This window comes from Chiloscyllium punctatum, chromosome 8 (genome assembly GCF_047496795.1).
Source record: "Chiloscyllium punctatum isolate Juve2018m chromosome 8, sChiPun1.3, whole genome shotgun sequence".
NCBI classification, from domain to species: Eukaryota; Metazoa; Chordata; class Chondrichthyes; order Orectolobiformes; family Hemiscylliidae; genus Chiloscyllium; species Chiloscyllium punctatum.
In genome coordinates, this window is record NC_092746.1 from 125,127,851 (window position 1) to 125,146,004 (window position 18,154).

Below are 18,154 nucleotides of genomic sequence, written 5' to 3' on the forward strand. Positions count from 1 at the left end.
GCCCTTGGTAGCAATACTGCATCAAGAAGTCTAAACAAAACTGGAATCAATGGCTATCAGGGAGAAGACTCTCTGGTGGTTGGAGTCAATGTGCTAAGTAGCCTTGCAGCATCAGTGAGTAAGTTAGATCAGAGAAAGATGGTTGTGGTTGTTGGAGGTTAATCATCTAACCTCCAGCACATCTCTATTGGAGTTCTTCAGGGTAGTGTCCTCAGCCCAACCATCTTATGTTGCTTCATCAATGCCCTTCCAAACATCATTAGGTCACAAGTGTGGATTTTCACTGGTGATTGCACAATACTCAGAATAATTTTGCAACTCCTCAGATACTGAAGGAGTGACCTGTGTGCTAAGGCTGCAACCTACCTAAGGTGATTACATGCTTTATGCCTCCCTGCCTGGCTACAAAATCTGACCCCTAATATCTTTGCCCACTTCTGCAATCTACCTATTCCCTTAGTTCTACTCCCTCCCAACCCCAAAACTCCACAAGTTACCTCTTCTTCCCAGGACCTGCTTGCAGTCCCAGCAGCACCAGTACTGACTTCTAATGCTGTCAGGCCTGTGAGTATTGTCAGATAATCAGATTGGCCTGCAGCTCTTGAAGATTGAACTTCCCTGGTACTGAAGCAGCACTCACACTTCAATAAGCAGCAACAGCATGTTACTATGAAGGAACAGCCTTTTTAAGTTGGTTGATTTGGAACTACAGAGTCAAGGAGAGTAATACACACATCTTCCATCTACAAACATCAGTTCTTGTTCTGGTCTTACATGAACCCTAGTAAAGTCATAGAGTCATAGAGCACAGAAACAGACCCTTTGGCCCACCAAATACCCTAAATTTATCTAGTCCTGTTTGCCAGTATTTGACCCATATTGTTCTAAACTAAATTGAATTGAATTGAATTTATTGTCACATATACTGAGGCACAGTGAAAAGCTTTGTCTTGCAAGCAACACAGGCACATCACATAGTTAAATAGCATAAATAACCCTTCCTATTCATGTACCCATCCAGTTGCTTTTTAAATGTTGTAATTGTACCAGCCTTCACCACTTCCTCTGGCAGCTCATTCCATACACTCACAACTCTCTACATGAAAAAGTTGCCCCATGTGTCCCTTATAAGTCTTTCCCGTCTCACCCTAAACTTATGTCCTTTAGATTTGGATTCCTCTACACTGGAAAAAAGACCTTGGCTACTCACCTTATCCATGCCCCTCATGATTTTATAAACAACTATAAGGTCACCTCTCAACCTTCAAAGCTCCAGAGAAAATAGCCCCAGCCTATTAAGTCTCTTCCTAAAGCTCAAACCCTCCAACCCTTGCAACATCGTTGTAAAACTTTTCTGCATCTTTTCAAGTTTAACACCATCTTTTCCATAGCGAGGAGTCCAGAATTGAATGCAGTATTCCAAAAGTGGCCTAACCAATGACCTGTACAGTTGCAACATGACCTCCTAACTTCTATACTCAATGCACTGACCAATAAAGGCAAATGTATCAAATACCTTCATCACTACCTTGTCTACTTGTGACTCCACCTTCAAAAACTATGAACCTGCACTCCAAGGTCTGTTTATTCGGCAACACTCCCCAGGATCCTACCTTCATGTGTATAAGTGCTGCCCTGATTTGCCCAACTAAACTATAATATGTCTTATTTATATCTAAATTAAACTTCATCTGCCACTCCTCGTCCCAACTGATCAAGTTCCCGTTGTACTCTGAGAATAAACTTCTTCACTATGCACTACATCACCAATTTTGCTGTCATCTGCAAACTTACTAACTATACCTCCGATATTTGCATTCGAATAATTTAATTAAATGATAAAAAAGTTGACCCAGCATAGATCTTTGCTGCAGACCACTGATCACAGGTCTCTAGTCCGAAAAACAACACACCACCATCATCCTCTGTCTCCTACCTTTAAACCAATCTTAAATCTTTCCTCAGTTATTTTCTTCCTTCAAGTGTTTGATTACGACTTCTGGAGTTTACTTTCCTTTGTTTTCCAAAATTTATTTTTGATTTATCTTCAAATTGCTGTGCCAGTCCACTTTTGCGAAGTTACTCCTCAGCTTAGTAAAATGAACATAAATGCAATTTTAACTCCTGCATTACTTCTGTCCTTTTCCCTAATTATGTTAAACCTAGCTGAATTATGATCACGCCACCAAAATACTCTCCACTACCATGACCATATTTTCAAAGAGACAAAGGGATCAAAGAGTATACGTTGAGAAATCTGGAACCAGGTATCTAGATGGATAATCAGCATTGATCATATTTTAAGGTGGAACAGGCTCCTATTTTCTGTTTCTATATTTTTTCTTGCTTGTGTATAATGTCATTTCCTAAAACCCAGTCTTGTACCATGCTCTCTCTTATTGGATTTGCTTGATGAAATATGTATCATTTTTGGAGTTTAGATTTCAAACTAGTGGCAAATGAGTATTAGTTACTTCTGTAAACAATTTTTGTTTAAAAAAAAGTTCAGAGAATCCACTTGCAACAGTGACCTAGTGCAGCATGTGTCAGAAAGCTGGTAACTGTGGATTCCAGTGTGATAATGGAAAAATATATAATGTGGGGTTTATAACAGGTCATGGACCTGTAAGGTTTTTAGTTTTATTGTTAATTCAGAAGAATGCAGGATGAGCATTTTTAAAATTTCAATTCAAAAGAACGCTTGCCAGCTTACCTTAAAAGACACAAGTGTTGAGGTTAGAAGCAGGTTTATTTGCTCCCCTAGGAAAGTTTACAGCAGCTCAGGACAGTTTACTTCAGCAGGAGGGCTGAGTTCATGAAAGTTCCAAATCAGGAGAGTTGGTTTGAAAGCTGCAGGCTATTAGAATTGAGAATTTTGGTTTCTCAGATTTGTGAAGAAGTTCATGTCAGCAGATTTGGGAAGGACTCGAACGAACGAATGAACGGTGATTTATTGTCACTTCTACTCTACAATGAGTAACACAGTAAAATACAATGAAAAGCTTCATCTGTCGCCACAATCTGGTACCATTCAAATACTTAAAGAATAAAAAGACGAAGCTGGAAGAAAGTCCATCTTTGTTCTGCTGCCTCCACCATGATTCCCAAACGCTGAACCAGTCCACCAATGCAGCCATTTGCACTGGACCCACCAACATTGGAGTCACCACTCTTCAGATGCCATCTCCTCATTGCTCGGCCCATCTCACGTAAAGGCCGATGACGGCAGGTCCTACGCCGGACCCACATATGTCCCACGACCAGGAATCCCTGACCCCACATGTGCTGTCGCCATGCCAATAACCAGGACACCCTGGCTCCAGGCCTACCGCAACCAGGAAACCCTAGCTCTGGGCCTAACACAACCAGCAGCTGCTACCGCCACCTCGCCAATAACCAGGAGTCTCTACTCTAGGCCAATCACAATCAGGAACTGCTGTGATAACCATGCCGACAAATAGGAGTATCTGCTCTAGGCCAAGAACAACCAGGAACTTCTGACACCACCACATGAAAACAAGGAGTCTTCACTCTAGGCCAACCACAACCAGGAGCTGCCGCCATCATGCCAATAACCAGGAGTTTCCGCTCCTGGCCTATCGCAACCAAGAGACCCCAGGTCCCGAGCAATTGTCTGTCTGGAATTTTCACATTCTCCCCATGTCTGCATATGTTCCTTTTGGGTGCTCTGGTTTCCTCCCACAGTTCAAAGATGTGCAGGTTAGGTGATTTTGCCATGCTAAATTGCTCTGTTGCGTCCAAAGATGTGTAGGTGAAGTGAATTAGACATGGGAAATGCAGCGTTAGTGATAGGGTAGGCAGATAGATTGGGGTGGGATGCTCTTTGGAAGGTTGGTGTGGACTCAATAGGCCGAATGGCCTGCTTCTGCACTGAAAGAATTCTATAATCCTATTCTAAAGTGTGAGACCTAGTATGAACATTGCAGAACATCACTACTGTCATAAAGTAATCTTCCCATCATTTCCTTCACATCCATCATCTGACTTAATTTTTCTGACCCATGGACTGTTACATTTGTGAACAGACACATATTCCCCTCCTCTTTGTTCTCAGCCTTCTTCAAGGACCATTCCCTCCAGGACACCGTGGTCCATTCCTCCTTCACCCCCAACCACCCCCGCCCCACAGCACCACAGTACCTTCACTTGCAACCGCAGAAGATGCAACACATGCCCATTTACTTGCTTTCTCCCTCATTGTCCAAGGGCCCAGGCCACTTTCCAGGTTAAGTCTGCACTTCAATCAATCTAATCTAATTGCTGCTCACCATGGTCTCTATCGCTTCTCAGAATACTTTCCCTGAGCTTCTAGTTGCTTGCCACTTCAACACACCATCCTGTTCCCTGGCCAGCATCTCTGTCTCAGGCTTGCTACAGTGCTCTAGTGGATTTCACCCAAGCTGGAAGAGGAGCACCTCATTTTCCACTTGGGAACTCTACAGTCTTCTAGACTCAATATCGAGTTCAACAACTTTAGGGCTTCTTCTATGTCCCTACCCGAAACCCCACACACCAGGCCTTGTTATCATCTGGTCTGCTATTACATACAACCCATTGTTAGCCAATGATAGTCCCCATTAGTAGCTATTCATTCCCCAAGGCTGACCATTATCCACTCCTTTGTCTAACTTTTCTTCAGTCTTTTTGGGCTCCATCTCCACTTTACATTTACTCTTTAACTTCTCCCTGATCTCAGTTTTGCATAAATGCCAACCTTTTCCTTGCTACCATCAGTTCTAAAGAAGGGTCACTGGATCCGAAATGTTAGCTCTGATTTCTCTCCACAGATGATGCCAGACCTGCTGAGATTTTCTAGCAATTTCTGTTTTTGCTTCTGATTTCCAGCATCAACAGTTATTACATTTTTTAACTTTTTTGAGCAGTCAGCCGCATGGGACCTTACTAAAAATGTTGTTAACATTTATAAGGATTAAATAAATTGCAGCAGCGTCATCCACCTGTCCTATCATTTCCTCAAAAAATTCACATTTGGTGGAAAACCACTGATGTTGGGCTGACTGGCCTGTAATTACTAGGTATTTCCTTTATCACAGAAGCGTAGAAAATAAGAGTAGGCCATGAGCCCTTCATGTCTGAATGTGATCAATAATAAAGTATTAATTGTCCTCCAATCTTTGGTCAGCAATGCTCAGAGGTCTTTCTAGCCTGCCCACTATAAATAATGTATTTGAGGGTATTTTGTTCACAAATTATTTTCATGGATACTTGATTGTGGATTGGAAATTGACATATGCCTTTTGTTCGTAACACACAGAAGGTGCGGACGGCAGCACACCTGGACCACCAGCTTCATCACCTGCTGAGGGTTAGTACCATTAATTATATTTAATAATTCTGTTTTAAATGTCTGTCAATTAAGTACTTTGTGAACTTTCCACCTTAAATACATGGAACTTGGCTAATGGACTTCTTTAATATTTTGGCTTGCTCATCATAGCCACCCTACCTTTTAAACAGCTTCCAGCTTTAAATCAAATAAGGGGATACAGTAAACAAGGAAGAATTTTGCTGTGCTCACTTTTAAATAAGGATAGCAATACTGTATTATGATTTGGAGGAGCCGGTGTTGGACTGGGGTGGACAAAGCTAAAAATCACACAACACCAGGTTATAGTCCAACAGGTTTATTTGGAAATACTAGCTTTCAGAGCACTGCTCCTTCATCAGGTAGTTGAAGAAGCAGTGCTTCGAAAGTAGTGCCTCCAAATAAACCTTTTGGGCTATAACGTAGTATTGTGTAATTATAGATTAGGATTTTTTAAATTAAAATTTAAGTGGTGTGAATGTAGCTTAACATAAATAGAAGGAATATTATCTTCTCATTTGATCACAATCTTCTAGACCCAAATTGATTTCAGCAATTCCAGATCTGAAACTTTTTTTTATCCGATCTCAGTTGACAGACATTTTTTTGAGATAGTGTTATTTCCATTCACACCTCCTCCAGACCTATCGTATGTTTCTTTACTTGTCCCATTACTTGGTCTTGCACTATCTTTCTTTTAGTGATTAAATCTCTCCTACCGTACAAACTATGTGCAATTTTCTTTTCTTTCCCACCCGCCTTATATCTCTGCTTATGAATGTGTTTGAGACCTGTTATGTCTCTTTAAGCTCTGAAAGGTCATTGACCTAAAACAATGGACCTGATTGTGGGTTTAAACCCACAGCCTCAACTCTGATTCTTTCTTCATAGGTGATGGTTGGGCTGCTGTGCATTGCCAAATTTCAATTTTCAAATTTCCAATTATCCACAATATTTTGATGTTGTATTAAAAGAGGACAAACATTGCCAGCAGAAGTTTTGTTGAAAGGCAAGTTAGGGTGAACTGCAAATTAGTTGAGACATTTTAAATTCAAAGTTACATCCAGCTGCATTTATTGTTAGAAATTTCAGAGAGCTAATAGAATGGAACAATGCAAAAAGTCCATCATCTCTCTCCTTTGTCAAATGGTCTCATTCTCTGACTCATTTCCTACCCCTTCTACGGGGACTTTATAAGTTTTTCACCTTCATGTATTTAGCCAATGCCTTCTTTGAAAATTACTGTTGAATCTGTTCCCATTTTTCTTTCAGTCAGTGATTCCAGTGCAGAGCAACCCGTGGCATAAAAGAAAAATAATAAAAAAATGTCTCTTTAAGAGATGTTTTCATCTTCTATCAAAATTTCCTCATTTCTATTGCTATTTTATGTTGACCCATGCTAATCTTAAATCCATAACAGTTTTGACAGTATTTTACACAAGTTCATTTTGATCATGACATTAATTTTCTTTCGTTGTTGCTCTTGGCAAAGCATCCACCATAATATTGTCTTTTTCCTTTAATTTTCAAATTATATAGCTCTAACTTTAAACTCAAGCAAACAATCCCAGATTTTAAATATTCTAGAAAGCCTAATAGACCACAATGTACATAAAGAAAAGTCCCTGCTGATTGATGGATATATGGATTTCAAAATTTCCTTGATTGAATATTTCTGTTGACATCCATTCGATTTATATGAACAGTAACTAACTGGCTGTTTGATATCCATCTCACCCCCTGTAACAACACTTTAACCAAAACCAATGTCGCTGGTGTCACCAGCCAATGTAAATGTCTTTTTGTAACTGGGTGCTGCTGAAACCAGTGCTGTAGTCAGTATGGCTCTCAAATTGTGAAAGGCATTCTGACAATCATTTGTCCGCTCAAACTTCTTGTATTTCCTTATCACTGTTTTAGAAGGCACACATTCTTTCCCTCTCACGCACTCTTTTAGGTGCTAATGACTGTCTCTGGGTCCTCATGTCTCTTGTACCCATTTATGTAGTGGTGATTGTTTCCAGGTCCTTCACTGTCCCACTCATCCAGTGATGGTAACTGCCTCTACAACTAGTCTCTCCCCCTCTGATAAATCGTATGTATTTAGAATCATAGAATTCTTCTTTTGCAGATAGTGGTCATTTAGCCCATCGAGTCTGCACTGACCATCTGAAGAGCAATCCACCCTCCCACTCTATTCCTGTAACCCTACATTTACCATGAGCCATGGTGCTGCCTCAGGTCTCTTTGTTACTGCATGTCTTGAGAATTGTAATGTCTATCTTTCCATCTTATTAATGAGAGGATTGTTGACAGTAGCCAAAATGCATGTTTTGAAATCTTCATTGCTGATTCTGAGATTGGTTGCTCGATTGGAAAGTGTATGCTGCTTTTTAATTGTCCATCTTATGAATGATCAACACATTCAACTTTATAAGTTCAATACTCAGTTTTAGTATTTGAAATATTTCTTGATGCACTGAGTTTGTATTAAAACATTTTATTTTCTTTGGACAGGGGGCATCCTCGACGATGTGGAAGTACTTGGTGAGTTAAATGATGACCAGAAAGATATTTGCTTCACGTCCAGCTATATCTCTGGCACTTCCATTAGTTACAAAGACTTAAACCAAGTGATTCGTCAGCATGTAGCAACTGAAAATGCACAAAATATTTGGGAGGGTTGTTCAGACAATATGGTAATGTTGGGCTTATAGATTGAATTCTTGTCCCAGCAGTAAATAAGTGGAAATCTCATACTGTGACAAGTTATTAATAACATTCAATAAATCTGGCCAGAAATGCTAGCACCCTAACTCTGTGTGGAAAAAAGGCTGTTGATTTGTTATAAAACCCCTTTAGACGTCAGGCACCTCTTAATAGCCAGATTAAATTATAGAAGAGATATGGTATAGCTTCATGGAAATCAAATCAATGCCAAACAGATTACATTTTGATGTCATGCTGCATAAACCTATTTCACTGATTATTGAAGAATGTTGAAGTGTTGTCAGATGAAAATAAAGCAACTCAGTAGGGTTGACCCAATAAAATCAATTCCCTGGTGGAAGAATACACAGCAAGTAGCTTTAATTTTAAATTAATTTACTAAACAGATCTGTTTGAAATTAAACCATAAACCACTATTTTATGTGAATAATTATTAAAATCTGGAACTCAGTCCTTCAAGACACTATCAAGGTTGTGTCAATTGATATTTACAGTATTGAGATTGATGTTAAGGTTTTCAAAGGATCTGCAACAAAGGTAGGCAACTGAAATTGTGCTACAGATGTGCCCTAATCAAATAGATGGTAAAATATGATAGAGGGCTGAATGCCAGACTTCAATTCTGATTTCCACATTCTTAAAGACATCTGTCAATCATTTAATGTCTTCAGTGGCCAAGCAAGTCATTCAGTCATAAAAATAATTATCCTAGGAATGTCCAATCATTGTACTTTAGAAGTGTTACAGTGCAGAAGGAGGCTATTTGGCCCATGACGTCTGCACTTGCTGTCCAAATGAGTGTCATTATTTATTGCTTTTCTATAGGCCTGTGGAGCTAACAGATTGTTTTTCTTGTTGGCAATCGCTGAACAATGGGGTTCTATACCAATCAGTGCTGGGATTACAATTGCTTACAATATATGTTAATGCCTGGAGGAGGGAAGCAAGTGAAGTGTAGCTACATTTGCAGATGGCACAAAAATACGTGCTTGCAAGAAGGAAACATAAACAGTTTACAGAGAGCTATTGATAAGTTACTGGCCAAAATGTTAGCAAATGGACTTTAATGCAGAAAATATGAAGCTGTTAATTTTCAAAAAAGGGAAGAAAAGGAACAGAATATTATTTAAATGGCAAAGAAATGCAGAAAGCTGCAACATGAAGGGAGTTGTGATACATGTGCACAAAGCACAGAACTTTAGCACATAGGTGCAACAGGTAATGAGGAAGACGAATGGACTGTTGGCTCTTATTTCAAGGGGTTTAGAGTATAAGGATAGAAAAATCTTCCTGCAATGGTACAAGGTAATGATGAGACCACATACAGTCATAGAGATGTACAGCATGGGAACAGACCCTTTGGTCCAATCCATCCATGCCAACCAGATATCCCAACCCAATCTAGTTCCACCTGCCAGTACCCAGCCAATATCACTCCAAACCCTTCCTATTCATATACCCATTCAAATGCTTCTTAAATGTTGCAATTGTACCAACCTCCACCACTTCCTCTGGCAGCTCATTCCATACACGTACCATCTTTTGTGTGAAAAAGTTGCCCCTTAGGTCTCTTTTATATCTTTCCCCTCTCAACCTAAACCTATGCCCTCTAGCTCTGGACTCCCTGACCCGAGGGAAAATACTTTGTCTATTTATCCTATCCATGCCCCTCATGATTTTGTCAACCTCTACAAGGTCACCTCTCATCCTCCAACCTCCCAGGGAAAACAGTCCCAGCCTGTTCAGCCTTTCCCTATAGCTCAAATCCTCCAACCCTGGCAACATCCTTACAAATCCTCTCTGAACCCTTTCAAGTTTCACAACACCTTTCTGATAGGAAGGAGACCAGAACATGACCTCCCAACTCCTGTACTCAATAACCAAAAAAGAGAAAATGCTGGAAAATCTCATCAAGTCTGGCAGCATCTGTAAGGAGAGAAAAGAGCTGATGTTTCGAGTCTAACTGACCCTTTGTCAAAGCTAAAAAAAGGAGAAATGGGGAGGTATTTATACTAGGCTGAGAAAAGGTGAGTCATGGCTCCAGAAGCAAAGGTAGCAATAAAGAGGTGATAATGACAGTGCATAGAGAGATTATAGGGAGATTAGGAGCTGTGAGTGACCAAGACTGAAGCCAGTGCAATGTGACAAAATATGTGGGCGATGGGTGAAGTCTGCTGGTCTCAACATTGAATTCAACAACTTCAGATGATTATCCCATCTTGACCCTTCTGTTTTCATTCTGCTCCATAATTTTATTTATTTATTTTATTTATATTTAAATATATCTTTTTCACTGTTCTGTACCTCTTATTTCTTGATTGTCTCTCTTTCTCTCGCTCCCCACTCTCTCATCACCTTTTTCCTCTCCTCTTCCCCCTTTGCTACCCTTCTCCCCAGTTTATCATTTTGCCTCTGCTTCACCCATCCCCCCCCCCCCCCCCCCCCCCCCCCATCGCCCACATAGTTTGTCACATAGCAAAGAAATGCAGTCCAGTATGGCTTCAGTCTTGGTCATTCACAGTTAGACTCAAAACGTCAGCTCTTTTCTCTCCTTACAGATGCTGCCAGACTTGATGAAATTTTCCAGCATTTTCTCTTTTTTGGTTTCAGATTCCAGCATCCGCAGTAATTTGCTTTTATCCTGTACTCAATACTCTGACCAATAAAAGAAAGCATACCAAATGTCGTCTTCACTATCCTATCTACCTGCAACTCCATTTTCAAGGAGCTATAAACCTGCACTTCAAGGTTTCTTTGTTCAGCAACACTCCCTAGGACCTTACCATTAAGTGTATAAGTCCCGCTAAGGTTTGCTTTCCCAAAATGCAGCACCTCGCATTTATCTGAACTAAACTCCATCTGCCACTTGTCAGCCCATTGGCCCATCTGGTCCACATCCTGTTGTAATCTGAGGTAACCTTCTTCGCTGTCCACTACACCTCCAATTTTGGTGTCATCTGCAAACTCACTAACTGTACCTCTTATGCTTACATCCAAATCATTTATGTAAATGACAAAAAGTAGTGGACCCAGCACCGATCCTTATGGCGCTCCAGTCTGAAAAACAACCCTCCACCATCACCCTCTGTCTTCTATCTTTGAGCCAGTTCTGTATCTAAATGGCTAGTTCTCCCTGTATTCTGTGAGATCTAACCTTGCTAACCAGTCTCCCAAGGGGAACCTTGTCGAACGCCCGCCTGAAGTCCATATAGATCACATCCACCGCTCTGTTCTTATCAATCCTCTTTGTTACTTCTTCAAAATACTTAATCAAGTTTGTGAGACATGATTTCCCACGCACAAAGCCATGTTGACTATCCCTAATCAGTCCTTGCCTTTCCAAATACATGTACATCCTGTCCCTCAGGATTCCCTCCAACAATTTGCCCACCATCAACGTCAGGCTCACTGGTCTATCGTTCCCTGGCTTGTCCTTACCGCCCTTCTTAAACAGTGGCATCATATTAGCCAACCTCCAGTCTTCTGGCACTTCAACTGTGACCATCGATGATGCAAATATCTCAGCAAGAGGCCCAGCAATCAGTTTTCTAACTTCCCACAGAGTTCTAGGGTACACCTGATCAGGTCCTGGGGATTTATCCACCTTTATGCATTTCCAAACATCCAGCACTTCCTCATCTGTAATCTGGACATTTTGCAAGGTGCCACCATCTATTTCCCTATTTTCTATATCTTCCATGTCCTTTTCCACAGTAAATACTGATGCAAAACACTAGTTTAGTATCTCCTCCATTTTCTGCGGCTCCATACAAAGGTCCCCTTGCTGATCTTTGAGGGGCCCTATTCTCTCCCTAGTTACTCTTTTGTTCTTAATGTATTCATAAAAACTCTTTGGATTCTCCTTAATTCTATTTGCCAAACCTAGTGCATGTCCCCTTTTTGCCCTCCTCCTGATTTCCCTCTTAAGTATACTCCTACTTCCTTTATACTCTTCTAAGGATTCACTCGATCTCTCCTGTCTATGCCTTACATATGCTTCCTTCTTTTCCTTAACCAAACCCTCAATTTCTTTAGTCATCCAGCATTTCCTAGACCTACCAGCCTTTCCTTTCACCCTAACAGGAATATACTTTCTGTGGATTCTTGTTATCTCATTTCTGAAGGCTTCCCATTTTCCAGCCGTCCCTTGACCCACGAACATCTGCCCCCAGTCAGCTTTTGAAAGGTCTTGCCTAATTCTGTCAAAATTAGCCTTTCTCCAATCTAGAATTTCAACTTTTAGATCTGGTCTATCCTTTTCCATCACTATTTTAAATATAATAGAATTATGGTTGCTGGCCCTAAAGCGCTCTCCCACTGACACCTCAGTCACCTGCTCTGCCTTATTTCCCAAGAGTAGGTCAAGTTTTGCACCATCTCTAGTAGGTACATGCACATACTGAATCAGAAAATATTCTTGTACACACTTAACAAATTCCTCTTCATCTAAACGCTTAACACTATGGCAGTCCCAGTCTATGTTTGGAAAATTAAAATCCCCTACCATAACCACCCTATTATTCTTACAGATAGCTGAGATCTCCTTACAAGTTTGTTTCTCAATTTCCCTCTGTCTATTCGGGGGTCTATAATACAATCCCAATAAGGTGATCATCCCTTTCTTATTTTTCAGCTCCACCCAAATAACTTCCCTGGATGTATTTCCAGGAATATCCTCCCTCAGCACAGCTGTAATGCTACCCCTTATCAAAAACACCACTCCCCCTCCTTTCTTGCCTCCCTTTCTATCCCTCCTGAAGCATTTGTATCCTGGAACATTAAGCTGCCAGTCCTGCCCATCCCTGAGCCATGTTTCTGTAATTGCTATGATATCCCAGTCCCATGTTCCTAACCATGCCCTGAGTTAATCTGCCTTCCCTGTTAGGTCCTTTGCATTGAAATAAATGCAGTTTAATTATTAGTCCTACGTTGTCCTTGCCTGCCCTGACTGTTTGACTCACTTCTGTTCTCAACTGTACCAGTCTCAGATCGATCTCTTTCCTCACCATCTCCCTGGGTCCCACCCCCCACCTTATTACTTTAAATTCTCCCGAGCACCTCTAGCAAATCTCCCTGCCAGTACATTATATATACAGTATATCTTCCTTTCCAATTTAGGTGCAATTCGTCTTACTTGTACAGATTACTTGTACCCCAAAAGAGATTTCACTGATCCAAAATTGTGAATCCTTCTCCCCTAGACCAGCTCCTCAGCCATGCATTCATCTGCTCTATCCTCCTATTCCTGCCCTCATTAGCTCGTAGCATCAGGAATATTCTAGATATTACTACTCTTGAGGACCTCCTTTTTAAATTCCTGCCTAACTCTCTGTAATCACCCTTTCGAATCTCAACTTTTTCCCTTTCTATGTCGTTGGTTCCAATGTAGATAATGACCTCTTGCTGGCCTATCTCCCCCTTGAGAATATTCTGCACCCTCTCTGAGACATCCTTGATTCTGGCACCATTCTGATTTTTTGCTGCTGGCCACAGAAAGGTCTGTCTGTATCTCGGACTACAGAAGCCTCTAACACAATTGATCTCTTGGAAGCCGACGTACCCCTCGTTGCATTAAAGCCAGTCTCAACACCAGAAACTTGGCTGTTCATGCTACGACCCCCTGAGAATCTATCACCCCCTACGTTTTCCAAAACAGCATACTTGTTTGAAATAGGGAGAGCCACAGAACACACCTGCACTAGGTGCCTACCTCTCTTACTTTCCTGGAGTTAACCCATCTGTATGACTGTATCTGAGACTTCCCCCCTTCCTATAACTGCCATCCATCACATACTGTTACTTTGCAAATTCCTTATTGCTTCTGTGTCTCCAACCAATGCATTCGATCTGCTAAGATTCGCAACCAACAGTATTTATTGCAGATATAATCCGCAGTAACCCTTAAACTCTCTTTAAACTCGCATATCTGAAAAGAAGCACGCATCACTCTACTAAAGGCCATCTTTGCTCCTTCACAATCTACACACGCAGAAAATAACACCGCCTTATTCCTCTACAAAACACTGTCCCAGGTTGGATTAATAGTTATGGTTTATATATTAAGTGAGCTGAAGTTACCTTGCTCCAGTGTATTTGATTGTGTTGGAATATATTGCCCTAAAGTCATTAGAGAAGGGCTATCAAAAAAAAACCTATGCTGTCCCTGTTGCTAGTATGCCTGGCTTTATATTAGTCCAGTAATGGAGAATTCCTGAAAAGTGATGTAAGTGTCAACAGGTTTGCGTTCGAAAATAAATAGTTGGTATTGGTGAGTGTCGGGGAAAGATAGCGTCATGGTTACAGAAACAGGGAAGACATTTGACTTCTTGAGCCTGCTTTACCATTCATTATGATCACAGCTGATCATTTAGTTCTTCCATCCCCCAATATCCCTCCTGCATCAATTCCTGCATCAAACATGCCGAAAACTGTTAAATTTTATGGGTTTCTTGGAGATTCCTCCCCTCTTTCTTCTGAACTCCAGGGAATACAATCCTAATTGACTGGATTTGCAAATAAGAGGTCATAAGTTCATAAGATAAAGGAGCAGGATTAGGCCATTCGGCCCATTGAGTCTGCTATCCGTTTGATCATGGCTAATATGCTCCTCACCCCCATTTTCCTGTCTTCTCTCCACATCCCTTCAACACATTACCAATTAACAATCTGTCTAACTCCTCCTTAAATTTACTCACTATCCCAGCATCCACCACACTTTGGGGTAGTGAATTCCACAGATTCACAGCCCTTTGGGAGAATAGTTTCTCCTCAACTCTTTTAAATTTGCTACTCCTTATCTTAAGACTATGATTTCTCGCCCTAGAATGCCCCACAAGAGGAAGAATCCACTCCATGTCTATTTTATCCACACCTTTTGTCATCTTGAATACTTCAATTTGATGTCCCCTCATTCTTCTAAATTCCAGAGAATATGGGCCTAGACTGTTTAATCTCTCTTCATATGACAAACCCTTCATTTCTGAGATCAATCTAGTGAACGTCCTCTGAACTGTCTCTAATGCCACAACACCCTTCCTCAAATAAGGGGACCAAAACTGCGCACAATACTCGAGGTGCAATCTCACCAACACCTTGTATAGTTGCAACAATACTTCCTTACCTTTATATTCTATTCCCTTAGCTATAAAAGCCAACATTCCCTTCACTTTCTTTATTATAGAACATTACACATAGAACATTACAGCGGAGTACAGGCCCTTCAGTCCTCGATGTTGTGCCGACTTGTGACACCAGAGTCGCCTGCTCCTGGTTGGAAACAATCTCTAATATATTAAATGAACTGTGCCTCCAGGCTAAACCTTGCCAATTTGATTCATCCAATCCATGTGCATGTTAAAATCACCCATGGATATTGCCGTAACTTTTTTGCAAGCCTCTCATATTTCGTGGCTTATACTGTACCCCACTGCAGAACCACAGTTTTGGGATTTCTTCTACCAAATAATTCTTCCCTTTGCTATTTTTTATTTCTACCCAGACTGATTCCACATCTTGATCTCCCGTGCTTATATCATCCCTCATTACAGCACTGATCCCATCCTTTACCAGCAAGGCCATGCCACCTTCTTTTCCTTTTAGTCCAACTTTCTGAAATGCTGAGTACCCTTGGATATTCGATTCCCAGACCTGGTCTCTTTGTAACCAACTTTGAATACTATCAATGGGGTCAATAAATCTGAAAACAGCAACAAAAGTTATTGAAACAAAAACAGAAAGTGCTGGAGAAACTCAAAAGGTCTGGCAGCATCTGTAGGGAGAAAGAGAACTAACATTTCGAGTTCAGTGATTCTTTATCAGAACAACACTCTGTTTTTGTTACAGTTCTTTGTTTTAACTAAATTAGTTGCATTACTTTAAAACTGCTTCGAGTTGTTTAATGTGTAAAATGAAAGGTAGCCTACCTGGAATATCCTGTTCACATTATATTGTTAATGCCCTCTACATCTCATGAACTAATTTTGAAAAGTAGCTCTAACCAGGTCTTCTCATGAGGGATATTCTGATCACTCAACTCCATGGCTTTTTTCATATAGGGTTGAAAATTTCTAAATTAAAGAAGCTTGTGTTATTGTTAGAGGTCATTTTGTTTTGCTAGAGAGGTCTGACGGATATTTTGGTTTACAAAAACTGAAGAAGTTCAACTTAGTAGCAGAAATGTTCATGGCCTTCTTGTACAATATATCTACAAGTCTGAAAACTCTGTTTTCTCTCAACAGATCTGTCGGAAGAAGCGTCTTGTGTACCAGGTAAGTTAAATTAAAACCAAATACAATGATCTTCATTTCTTAGCGAGTAAGTTGCATCTGAGGGGAATGTGGGTTGGAGATAGGATTATAAACCGCAACTCAATGCATTGACTGCACTCAATGGAAAACAAATGTAGAGTAAGTTTGAGTAGAAAGACATGTGCCAGGAATTTTAAGTCCACCATTTTAACTTTGATAATCCTGAGGCAGTGTGTTTTTATTGATGAAGTCAAAAAAGAGTCATTAGCATTTTGGGCCTTATAAACACTGAAATGGGGCATATAAAGAAAGGATCAATGACAGCTTTATACACGCTAATGTTTATACAACAGACCTGGATCTTCAGACTGTTACAAATCTGAAAGTGAGAGCAGAAGTGACAACATTGCTGGGTCTGTTCTGCCAGACTCTGTCCACACTTTAAAGTATAGCACACAGCATCACCTCCTGTCTGACCATCTGAGCATTGTCATGATAGTAAAAGTAGGAACATAATGCAATTTCAATTTATACTTTAATATTTGTCAGATATGAAAGAAAATAAACTGATAGAGACACAGAGTCACTGATTTATACAGCACAGAAACAGATCCTTTGGTCCAAGTTGTCCATGCTGACCAGATATCCTAAACTGATTGTGTCCCATTTGTCAGCATTTGGCCCATATCCCTCTAAACCCTTCCTATTCATGTACCCATCCAGGTGCCTTTTAACTGTTGTAATTATACCAGTCTCCCTTCCTCTGCATTGGGGAGACTGGCCACCTAGTCACAGAGCATCTGAGATCTTCAGAGAACATCTCCAGGACACCAACGCCAATCAACCCCACTGCTCCGTGGCCGAACATTTTAACGTCCCCTCCCACTCTGCCAAGCACATGCAGATCCTGGACCTCCTCCACCGTCACTCCCTTACCACCCAATGCCTGGAGGAAGAGCGCCTCATCTTCCACCTCGGAACTCTTCAGCCCCATGGCATCAATGTGGACTTCACCATTTTCCTCATTTCCCCTCCACCCACCTTACCCCAGTTCCAACCTTCCAGCTCAGCACTGTCCTCATGACCTGTCTAAACCGCCAATCTTCCTTCCCACCTATCCACTCCACCCTCCCTTCCGACATATCACCTTCAGCCCCACCTCCATCCACCTATTGCACTCTCAGCTACCTTCACCCCCAGCTACACCCCCCTCCCATTAACACTCCACCCCTGAGGCTCCCAGCCGCATTCCTGATTAAGGGCCTTTGCCCAAATCATCAATTTTCCTGCTCCTCGGATGCTGCCTGACCTGCAGTGCTCTTCCAGCACCACTCTAATCTTGACTCTAATCTCCAGCATCTGCAGTACCCACTTTCAATGCCTACCTTGAAGAGGTTCTCCTCCTCTCTCTACAAGGATCTCAGTGAGTCTCTCTCTCACTGCATACCCCAGGTCTTCTCCTATGCCCTGAAACTCTTCAGCCATGTCCTGAAACAGACTGGCTACCACAGCCATAACTCCTTCCTCAGTGCCTGCCTATGGAACCAACTGATCCCACATGGGCTCTGAACCACATTCAGAACAACAATGTTTGGATCTGAACAGGACAACCAATACAGACTACAAATTCAAAACCTCCAGCAACGGTTCTCCTTTTGGATCCTCCACACTCGCAGCCATGTGCCTTCACCTAACCTCTCTACAGTCAGCCACTGCAGGAATTGCAAAACCTGCACCCACACCTACCCCCTCACCTCAGTCCAAGGCCCCAAAGGAGCCTTCCACGTCCATCGAAGTTTCACCTGCACTTCCATACATGTCATTTACTGTA

General features: G+C 41.3%; 1 protein-coding gene across 1 annotated transcript in view; it reads left to right on the forward strand.

The window, feature by feature from the left end:
• LOC140480291 (uncharacterized) overlaps positions 1-18,154 on the forward strand; it is an 81,290-nt gene that overhangs the window by 26,131 nt on the left and 37,005 nt on the right. The window contains exons 3-5 of the mRNA XM_072574995.1: positions 5,297-5,347; positions 7,865-7,894; positions 16,315-16,344. Of these exons, the coding sequence (XP_072431096.1) occupies positions 5,297-5,347; positions 7,865-7,894; positions 16,315-16,344 (111 nt within the window). The remainder of the gene's footprint in view (positions 1-5,296; positions 5,348-7,864; positions 7,895-16,314; positions 16,345-18,154) is intronic.